At 42.0% G+C, this 11,174-nt stretch overlaps 1 protein-coding gene across 1 annotated transcript; it reads left to right on the top strand.

Annotated features, from left to right (window-relative positions):
- Window positions 1–909: 909 nt before the first annotated feature.
- Window positions 910–9,290, top strand: C10H12orf45 (chromosome 10 C12orf45 homolog). Its single transcript, XM_003269955.4, has 4 exons — window positions 910–1,057; window positions 2,745–2,831; window positions 6,283–6,419; window positions 9,049–9,290. The coding sequence occupies exons 1-4, from the start codon at window positions 943–945 to the stop codon at window positions 9,265–9,267; spliced, it is 558 nt and encodes a 185-aa protein (XP_003270003.1). The 5' UTR covers window positions 910–942; the 3' UTR covers window positions 9,268–9,290.
- Window positions 9,291–11,174: the final 1,884 nt, after the last annotated feature.

An 11,174-nucleotide genomic window follows, 5' to 3' on the forward strand; every position in this document is an offset into this window, starting at 1 on the left:
GAAGGAACCAGCATGCCTGTTGAGAGATCAATGGTAAGAAAATGAGGTATATACATACAATGGCATATTATTCAGGCTTAAAAAAGAAGAGAATCCTGTTATGTGCTACAACATGTCTAAACCTTGAGGGTATTATTTTAAGTGAAATTAGTCACAAAAAGGCAAGTACTGTATGATTCCACCTACATAATGTATCTGAAGTAGTCAAGCTCATAGTAACAGAAAGTAGAACGATGGTGGCTGGGCATGATGGCTCACGCCTGTAATGCCAGCATTTGGGAGGCCAAGGTGGGTGGATCTCCCGAGGTCAATCAAGACCAGCCCGGCCAACGTGGTGAAAACCCGTCTCTACACAAAAATACAAAAATTAGCCGGGCGTGGTAGTGTGCACCTGTAATCTCAGCTACTTGGGAGGCTGAGGCACCAGCCTGGGGGACAGAGCAAGGCTGTTTCAAAAAGAAAGAAACAAAGAAGAAAGTAGAATGGTGGTTACCAAGGGACTGGAGTAGGGGTAAATGGGAATAGGGTTTCAGTTTTGCAAGATGAAAATGATCTAGAGGTCTGCCACCACTGAATTGTACAACTAAAAATGGTTAAGATGGTAGATTTTGTTACGTGTTTTTTCACCAATTAAAAAATAAATTTAATAAAAAAGAATAAAGAGGAGGGAAGCCTAATGTTATGCTCTTTATGCCCGAATTTGGCGAAATCGAGCCTTGCCCGCTCTTTTTTCCTATGACAGTGTCCGAACCTTTCTTTTTCCCAGGAGTAGGAATGGCCCCAGCTCCCGCGCAGCCTCCAGGCTGCACCACGCTCGCCCCGCCTCTCTCTCCGCTCCTTACTCCGCCCACCGCAGTTTCCTCCAATTGCGGCCCTCTCCCCGCCCCCTTACCCGAGCCTTTTTCCTGCATCCGGGCCTGAGAGTGCAGGCTTGAGGGAAGCATGGAGGTCCATGGCAAGCCCCAGGCTAGCCCGAGTTGTTCGTCGCCCACCCGGGATTCCTCAGGAGTCCCAGTGTCCAAGGAGCTGCTGACGGCGGGAAGCGACGGCCGCGGAGGTGACGGACGGGTGACGGCAGCATGGGCCGCACACGTGCGGCGGAGGAGGCGCGGCCGGTTCAGTCCGGGGGCCGGTGGCTCCCTGCCCGGGCTCCGTACGCTCGAGGGGAGCCCCGGGGGCTGCCGCGGGGCTCCGGCGTGCCCTGCCCGCGGCAGGGGTGGGGGCTTTGGGGCGGGCACCCGGCTGCGGGCCCGGAACGGTTTCCCCAGCTAGTGGTTCTTATATTCTGCAAGGTAGTGAGCGCCCACCCTGCCAGGCGCCGCTGCCAGGCACCTGCCCTGCCCTGGAAGCTGGGACGCTCTCGAATTCTTTCGGGGAAGGGAGGGCTTTTGGTTTGGCTGCCTGGGTCGGAGCAGTTGGCTGGTAGGGGGAAGCGGAGTAATATTATGCTAACAGTCCCTACCTCCTTCACACCCACACAGACCACCCTTTAGTGCCGCTGTCTTGTAGAGGGAGACATGCATCCAGGAAATCCACACAGCATTTCAGACACTATAGGTAGAATTTAAAAGCATGAGTTCGAATCCCAGCTCCACTAGTAATTAACTGGTGGGACTTGGAGTTATTTTCATTCCCTAAGCCTCAGTTTTTGCATTTGGAAAATGGTGGTAGTAGTAATGCCTGTAGAATTTTTGTGAGGAGGAGAATGCGTAAAAAGGCTTGGGCATGTTGTCAGTAAATACTAGCTTGAAGAAAAGGTTTTGTGAGAACCCAGAGATTCCGAAGAAAGTATAATAATGATAACCAAAGCTTATGTAGTCCTTACTATGTATGCCCCAGGAACTAACTCATCTAATCCTCACAACAACCCTTTGCAGAAAATCTATCTCTGTTTTATAATTGAGGAACCTGAGACATGATTTATCATACAGGTAATTTACTTTCTGGAGATCGTGTGGCTAGAAAGTAGCAAAACTGGGACTTGAATTCAAGTAGTCTGACTCCAGACTCTGTGCTCTGATCACGAATCCAGTAGGCCTTAAGTAGTAGGCATTCAATGCATGTTTGTTGCGCTCTGCTTTGCAGGTGAACAGGATTTGTTTTTTAACCAGAGAGTTAAGGGATTTTCCGGGTATTAGAAATGGGGTGTGCAAAGCCTTGAGTTTTGTAAGTTCCCCTCTTGGAACTCTGATGGGATAGAGAGTTGGGATGATTTGAGTAGTGAGAGATAAGGCTGGAAAGGTAGAGTGGGTGACAGAATCCCCAAAAGGCTGCTTTCCTTGGGTTGAACGTCTTCAGGGAAGGGGAAATACCAGGCAAGCATGTTTTACTAATGAAGAAACAAATGCTTGAAGATCAGGTTAAGTTGCCCAGTGTTACACAACTAGTAACCATTTCTGGCTTCACTTAACCATTGTTATGCTCTGTAATGCTTCCTCCGTTCTGTCATTGCAGACCCACGTTTGTCTACTAATGAATTTCTGATCCAGAAAAGTGCAGATTGGTGTGCATTTATTATCTGGCATTGGTGATAGAGGTGAATGAGACAGGTGTAAGAAAGGAGAGGTGGCTGTACATAAAGAATTAAAATGTTGTAATGGAGCTTGGAGTGCTTCTTTAAAAAAAAATTTTGGGGGAGTGTGGACAGTCAAGACTTAAGACTGGTCGTGTGAGAGGCTTACTGATGGGCCTTTGTTTTTTTATGCTGTAGTAAATTAAGGGTGTTTGCGTGTCTGTATTTTCAGGTATATGGGACAGGTTGCTCATCAACTCCCAACCTAAGTCCAGAAAGACCTCCACTCTTCAAACAGTTCGGATAGAGAGAAGTCCCTGTAAGTACCTCTTCCCCTCTCTCACCCTCTCTAATGCTGAGTTTTGTCTGATTAAGCTGTGGGACGGTCTCTGCCTTCATGGTCAGGTATCAAACCACAGATAGTCCAGTGGAACAAGTCCTACTTGGGATTTACACGATAAAGTCAGTACACAGAATAGAACTTCTTACATTATTTCTCTACTTTAAGAGGGTAACTTTTGCGTGAAAAATTGCTTGTGGGATGAATTTTGGGAAGTCAAAAACAATTGTTAATCTCCATGGCAAATTTTTTTAGAGGTTACTGAGCCTCAAACTTAATATATATGGGTGGAAAACCACAACCACATCCCATTGAATTGGACACAATTATTTAAATTATAAATATTACTTAGAATACAGCATAATGGCCAGTTCTCTTTATTATTCTGTAGTATTGCTGTACTGCACAAGTATGTCCCACACTCAGACTTTAAGTATTACACGAATGCCCTCTATGTAATTCACTCTTAATATTAAAAAAAGGCAAAAATTCAATAAAAACAATGTAAATAAGCATGAAGGTAATGAAGGTATCACATCAATAGACTAAGAAATCATGAGTACTCTGAAAGGAAAATTTAACTGTAGCATCATTACTGTAGCACTAAATCTACAATAGCTGAAATGACCATATGGTGCTGCCCATCCAAAAACCAGTTTTTGTGGACATAGGTTTTTGTTTTGAGGGGTTACATACCTAGGAGTGGAATTGCGGGTATATAGAAGGTGTAAATTTTTTTTTTTTTTTACGAAAAAGAAATTGCCATTTTGCATTTCCACCAGCAAGGTATGAGAGTTTAGTTGCTGCACATCCTAACCAAAATGTGGTATGGCCTTTTTAATTTTAGCTATTCTAGTGTGGATATAGTGGTGTCGCATTGTGATCTTAATTTGTTTCTAATGGCTAATAATGTTGAGCATCTTTTCATATGTCACTATTTGTATGTCTTTGGTGAAGTGCCTGTTCAAATCTTAAACATATTTAAAAAATCATGTTTCTTATTGTAAACATCGTTCTTGATAGTGCAGCTCTGCTGGAGATAGACTTACCAGCCTTTGTGTGTCTGAGAAAGTATTTTGCTTTCAGTTTTTGGAAGATGCTTTAATGGATTTAGAATTCTAGGTTGACAGTGTGGTTTTTTGCTTTTTCTTTTTTCTCCAGTGCTTTAAAGACGTCACTACACTTTCTTTTCAGTGGCATTGTTTCTGATGCCAGTGTCTACTGTCATTTTGTGTCATGAATATGGTGTTTCTTTTCTTCTCTGCCTTTAAGATTGCCTTCATTACTGGTTTTTACCGATTTTATGGTGATGTGCCCTTTGTAGTTTTCTTTGTGAGTCTTGAGCTTGGGTTTGTTGAACTTATGGATCTATGAGTTTATAATTTTTATCAAATTTGGGAAATTTTTAGGGATGTTGTTATGGCTTGCTCCTGTCTCACCTGTCCTGAAGGGACTCCAATTACTAATTTTGCCAGTTGAGGTTGTCTCACAGCTCATTGATTGTTTGTTTGGGTCTTACGTTTTGTGTGTTTCAATTTGGATAGCTTCTATTGCTGGTTTCCTTGAGTTCACTATTCTTCTATATTGTCTAAATGGTTAATTCTATCAAATGTATTTTTTCAAGGTAGATACAGTTTCCATCTCTAGAAGTTTGAGACTGTTTATGTCTGTTTTTCTTTCCTTGTGTTTGTGCTTTTCTTTTCTTCCTTGAACATTCAAAGTATATTTATAAGAGCTGTTTTAACATTCTTATTGCTGATTCTGTCGTCTGCATCATTTCTGAATCTTTTTTTCCCTACTCTTTATGGATTATGTTTTCCTGTTTATTTGCATGTTTGCTAATTTTTTATTAGATGTTGGGCATTTTTAATATTATGGTGTTGTGTGTTGGATATTATTTAATTTAGAAGAACTACGACTGGACTAGCCTCAGGGTTCAGCATATACTCTCCTAGAGTACCACGGAATTATTTGGCTTCTGAGGATCACGGTTCAGGCTGCACATGTTGGTACTTGTTTTGCTCTACTTGATTCATTAGTTGGAAACAAAAGCAGGACCAGATTTTCTGTCTGTAGCAATACATTTAAATCTGAGGACAGAAATACCTTTATTTGTATTAGTAATTTCTCTTTCTGTATATCTGAAGGGGAATGAGAGCTAACATTCACTATTATGTTGGGCTTTATTTGTGTACATGCTCTTAGGGAGTCCTTCCAGCCCCTTATTTTACAAATAGAGGTCATCTACTTGACCTTGGCCACTATTTTCTTTTCTTCTTCCATACGCTGGACATTTTAGTCATCTGTTATGTAGCCATAGCAGTTACGTAAGTTTTGAGAGCCTGTTATATGCATGGTTATGTGCTGGGCCTCTTTTGAGAGAGAAAATAAATATCCTTGTTTGTTGACTGCTCTGTATTTGGCACAGTGACTGACAGTTATCACTCCTCTTTTATAGATTAGTACACTGAGGTTTCAAGTGGTAGAATTAAATGTATTAATTAGGATTCTTGGTTGCAAATGACTGAAATCCAGCTCAGATTGCCTTAAGCAAAAAAAGAAATTATATTGGCTCTTTTTATTGGGGGAAAAATACTCCAGGTGCAGTGATTTCAGGTGCATCTGGATCCAGGTGCTCAGTGTTCTCAGAAGTCGGCCACTCTGTCTCTTAGTTCTGCTTTCCTAGGTATTGGCCTAATCTAGAGCATACTCTTCCCCCAGGTGTGGAGAATTGCCAGTTTATCAGCAGCTTCAGCCTTATATTCAGCCAACTCAGTCATTCACTCAGAAAGATTTCTCTCTCAACAGGTCCAACAAAAGGTCCTGAGTGATCTATTATTGGCCCTACTAGAGCAGCGTGTCACTGTGATGCCACTAAAGCACGGTACAGTGGCCAAGGATGTGGAGGTTGTAGGCATGTATGGGGTGAGGGGCAGGAGTGACTAAGAGTGACACAAGCTTAAAAGGAAAGCCAGAGTTATATTATCAGAAGAAAGGGAACAGATGTTGGGTAGGCAGAAATAACCACTACTTTATTAACTGGCCCAAGGTAATTCAGATAGAGGTAGAACTAGGATTCTGTACATACCTAGTCATTCGTACCCTAAAGCCTCAGAACCTGGTGCTCTTAACTGTTAAGTCACACTTCCTCCCTATTTAGTTACTATTTGTTGAATGCCAGCCTTCTAGGACTTTACAGTCCTGGGACTATATGAGAAACATAAAACATTTGAGAAACAATTAATTGCTGGATTGTGTAGTCCTACTGCTTTATACAGAAGAGGATGGAGGGTTTTTAAATGAAGGGAACTAAAAGATACGTAATTATGGTTGTTGTTATTAATACTCAATTCAGAAGTGTTTATAGGAAATCCTGGGTTTTCAGAATTTACTAGCATAAATGTTGATATGCTGTATTTACTTTCCACAGTATTGGACCAGGTACAGACCTTTCTCCCACAGATGGCACGGGCAAATGAAAAGCTAAGAAAAGAAATGGCAGCTGCACCACCTGGTCGTTTCAATATTGAAAACATTGATGGGCCTCATGGTAAAGTTATACAAATGGTAACTATGCTTTGTTTTCATATGGTGAAATTACTGGTCTGCTTGTCACCTAAGAAGAAGAGAACTTTTCCATTTTATTTTCAGGTTTTCATTTTCCTGGTGTTAACTCATGTTTCCAGTGCTGTATAGGTACATAGTCATTTTATGATTTAGTCATTTTAGTCATATGATGTCACAGGAAGGTTTTTTTTTTCTAAGTCAAATGCTACATTTGTTATTCTGAAGCATTAATTTACTCAGTGTCCTAACTGGATTTTTTTCAGTCCAAGCCCCAAAAGAGGTAATCATAGTCTGATTTATTGAGTATGCAAAAATAAATGATGTGTGGAAGAGAGCAATTGATTACATAAGCTATGTGCAAAAATGTTCTCTCAGTTTATACTCATATCTTGTTTCTGCACTGGAATTCCGTTTATAATATCTATGTCTGGACCAAGCTGAGACAATTGTTAATAATATCTAATTCATTAGCCATTCTGTTCAGCTCTCCCTCCAGAATAGATCCCAAATCCAGCCACTTTGTACAACCTCTGCTGTTCCTTTGGACCTTTGTTGGCCCAGGTAATCATGGTCTCTCCTTTGGAGTATTGCAGCAATTTCTTAGCAGGTTTTCCTGCGTTCACTGTTTCTTCCCTGGGGTCTGTTGTTCACACAGTTTGGGACCTGGGGGCTTCCCATCACGTTTCAAATAAACTAAGTCCTTCAAAGGGCCCATATGATCCTGCCTGCAGTTCTCTATCTCAGAGGTTCCCAACCCCCAGGCTGTGGACTGGTAGTGGTCTGTGGCCTGTTAGGAAGCAGGTCGCACAGCAGGAGGTGAGCGGTGGGTGAGAGCGTATTACCACCTGAGTTCTGCCTCCTGTCAGATCAGCAGTGGCATTAGATTCTCATAGGAGCGCGAACCCTATTATGAACTGTGCATGTAAGGGATCTAGGTTGTTGTGCACTCCTTATGAGATTCTAATGCCTGATGATCTGAGGTGGAACAGTTTCATCCCCAAAACATCCCTGCCAAGGTCCATGGAAGAATTGTCTTCCACAAAACCGGTCCCTGGTACCAAAGAGGTTGGGCACTGCTGCTCTGTCTGACCTTATCTCCTACACAGTCCTCATTTATTGCTCTCCAGCACCAGTCTCACTTCACTCGGTCTTCTCCCCTGCGGTTTTCTCAGTTAGAATGATTTTCCCTAGATTTCTCCATTTCGACTCCCTCTGTCTCTTTTCAGTTGTCACCTGATCAGAAGGCCTTCCCTGATAGCTCTATTATTATTTTATCCTGCTTTATTTTTCCATATTTTCACAACCCTACATTATGCTTTATATGTATTTGTTTATTGCCTTTCTTTCGCCTCTGGAACAAGAGTCAACAAATGTTTCTGTAAGAGGCCAGGTAGTAAATACATTAGGTTCTGTGGGCCTTACTGTCTCTGTTGTGACTGGTGAACTCTGCTGTCATAGTGTGAAGGCAGCCACTGACAATACATACATAAATAAGGGGAAAACATTTCATTGGGGAAAAAAAAACTCCAGGGTAGGTGATTTCAGGTGCACCTGGATCCAGGTGCTCAGTGTCCTCAGAGGTCGGCCACTCTGTCTCTTGGTTCTGTTTTCCTAGTGTTGGCCTAATCTAGAGCATGCTCTTCCCCCAGCTGTGGTAGGTTGCTGGTTTATCGGCAGCTGCAGCCTTAGAGTCAGCAACTCACTCAGATTTCTTTCTCAACAGTTCCAACAGAAGGCCCCGAGTGATCTCTTATTGGCTCAATTAGAGCAGTGTGTCACTGTGTATGGGTGCTGAAATGAGAATTTCATATAATTTTCACCTTTCGTGAATAGCAGTATTTTAATTTTTTTTCCCCAACCACTTAAAAATAGAAAAAACATTCCTACTTTGTGAGCTGAACAAAAGTAGGCAGTGGGCAGGATTTGGCCTGCAGGTTGTAATTTACTGGTCTCTGCCTGAAAATGTAAATTTCACCAAAGCGACGGGTTTGTTTTGATTTTTTTATTGTTATTGAGTCTCTAGTACCTAGTGTAGTGCCTAACTCATGTTGGTATTTGCTGAAAGAATGCTGTTGAATGTGTTTAGGGTACATAGAATTGGGCCGTAGCAGATATTTTAGACACTTGGAGTAAATTTAAATCATCATTTTTACAGACCCTGGTAACTAAAAATATAAGAGTCATGTTGTATTAAAAACATTTCTTATCCTTGTGGCCTGGTGTGTTGTCCTCATGCCTGTAATTGCAGCACTTTGGGAGGGCAAGGTGGGTGGATCATTTGAGGTCAGGAGTTCAAGACTAGCCTGGCCAACAGGGTGAAACTCCATCTCTACTGAAAATACAAAAATTAGCTGGATGTGGTGAGGCATACCTGTAGTCCCAGCTACTCAGGAGGCTGAGAGGCACAAGAATTGCCTAAGCCCAGGAGGCGGAGGTGGCAGTGAGCTGAGATCATATCACTGCACTCTGGCCTGGGCCGCAGAGCAAGACTCTGTCTCCAAAAAAAAACAAATTCTTATCCTTTATGTTTCAATATGTTTGCTGAATGTTGGTTATTCCCAATATTGTTTTATTATGACTTTTTAAGGAACCACTCTGAAATAGATTTCCTGTCCACTACTTTTTGCAGGATGTGGCTTTGTTTGAGATGAATCAGTCAGATTCAAAAGAAGCGGACAGTTCAGAAGAGAGTTCACAAGACAGTTCAGAGAACAGTTCAGAATCAGAGGACGAAGATGACAGCATCCCATCTGAAGTCACCATAGATAACATTAAGCTTCCTAATTCTGAAGGTGGAAAAGGCAAGATTGAAGTTTTGGATAGTCCAGCAAGTAAAAAAAAGAAATAGTCAAATAAATTATCTGAAAAGAAGTAGGTGACATATGTCTGCAAATTCTGTGAAAAAGAATGTGATTCACGGGTTATTTTGCTTTTCAGGCACCTATGGTGCTTTTTATATGTTAAAAACTTTAGACAAATTAAATTTGACAGAGTTTCTTTGAGCAAAGAATGATTCATGCGTTAGGTAGCATTGTAAACTGAAAGGGGTTCAGAGACCTCCGCTCTACAGCAAGGAAAGTGTGCTTTTATCAGCTGAACACAGAAGTAGAGTACAGGAATAACTTGATGGGTTACAGCTAGGTGTTTGCCTAAATAAGGCAAACAGGAGACCTAAGGCTGCCTGATGTCCCACAGGTATGGTCTGGTCTAAGGAGATCTAAGGCTGCCTCGTCTGATGGGCTGAGGCTTGGCTGTTTGTGATTGGCCGAGCTTGGCTATTTGTTATAAAAATACACTCTTGAGTTAGGTTTTGATGTGTTCTTGATTGCAGTTAGTAATGGCCTCCTGCTTATTTAACAGTTTCCTTTTGGTCAGTCTCTCGATCTTGAAGAGATTGACCAAAACCTTAGGCATTGATGCCACTCTCCATCACCATTATAATGGACTTGTTTGGTCTCAGTATGGAATTCACAAGTCATGACGTCAGGTCAGTAAGACCATTTAACGCATAATGAATGGCTGCATAAAAGTACTTAAGACTCTTGAGAGGATGTCACACACCAAGGAGACTATTACAATGACTTTCGGGAGAATAATACCAAAAAACTGAAGTATACTCCTTGATAGGAGCCCCTATGAACCATACTCATCAAAATCAAACAAGTCAAAGTTCAGGCAATATAGATGGTTCACCAGTATTTGAGACCAGTTAATCATTGTATTTGCTTGGGAAGTGATGGTGATTAAGGACTGTGGTTGCTGTAAAATGGTCTTATTTAAAGAGGTAGCCATCTTTTGTCATTAGCCTTGTAACAAAAGTCATAGGAATCTGAAGACCCACTGGAAAACATATAAAGATTAGAAAACCCTGGGAAAGCCCAGCTTATCGTCCACCATTTGGGATGCCTGCAAACTAACCGTTAGCTCCTCCTGCAAACATCATGTGTTCTGTTCCCTTGAGAAATTTCTTTCATGCATATGGTGGCAGTGTCCAAAGAAACAACAGTATCAGCTACAAATTGTATTCAATTTTCTGTAGTAGCAAAATCTGGAAAAATAGGTACAACATTCAGTTTTGTTTAGCACCATACATAACCCCCAACATGAGCAAAGAGGAGATCTAAGGCTGCATGAGATCCCATTAAGTGCTTCTGTTAAATGCTTTCAGAGGGTGGCTCCTACCCCAGGAGGTCCGGTTGGTCATAAAATAAGATTTTTCCCTATCTGTGCATTGGTTTTAAATTCCATATGACTAGCACCCAACCACCACAAAGAGTGAGTCCCCAGGAGCCCCACTGTAATCTTTCCTCAGTGGAAACTAGCATATCTTTTTTTTTTTTTGAGATGGAGTCTTGCTCTGTTGCCCAGGCTGGAGTGCAGTGGCGCGATCTCAGCTCACTGCAAGCTCTGCCTCCCAGGTTCATACCATTCTGCCTCAGCCTCCTGAGTAGCTGGGAGTACAGGTGCCCGCCACCACGGCCGGCTAATTTTTTTTTTTTGTATTTTTAGTAGAGACGGGATTTCACCGTGTTAGCCAGGATGGTCTCAATCTCCTGACCTCGTGTTCCACCCTCCTCGGCCTCCCAAAGTGTTGGGATTACAGGCATGAGCCACCGTGCCCGGCTGGAAACTAGCTCATCTTTATTTTCTTCATCTATTCCAAGGTTGGTGCTAATTTCAATTGCTGACCATTTTAGACTGATAATAGGAGGTATTTATGGGGACTTTTGGGGAAGCTATTTGGAAGGCAGGATT

Source organism: Nomascus leucogenys, chromosome 10, assembly GCF_006542625.1.
Source record: "Nomascus leucogenys isolate Asia chromosome 10, Asia_NLE_v1, whole genome shotgun sequence".
NCBI classification, from domain to species: domain Eukaryota; kingdom Metazoa; phylum Chordata; class Mammalia; order Primates; family Hylobatidae; genus Nomascus; species Nomascus leucogenys.

Excerpts from the sequence above, each read along its gene's own strand:
- C10H12orf45 (XM_003269955.4), top strand. The coding sequence starts at position 943 with ATGGAGGTCCATGGCAAGCCCCAGGCTAGCCCGAGTTGTTCGTCGCCC. Across the intron at positions 2,832-6,282 it reads TCGGATAGAGAGAAGTCCCT|TATTGGACCAGGTACAGACC; the intron begins GTAAGTACCTCT and ends TACTTTCCACAG. Across the intron at positions 6,420-9,048 it reads ATGGTAAAGTTATACAAATG|GATGTGGCTTTGTTTGAGAT; the intron begins GTAACTATGCTT and ends TACTTTTTGCAG.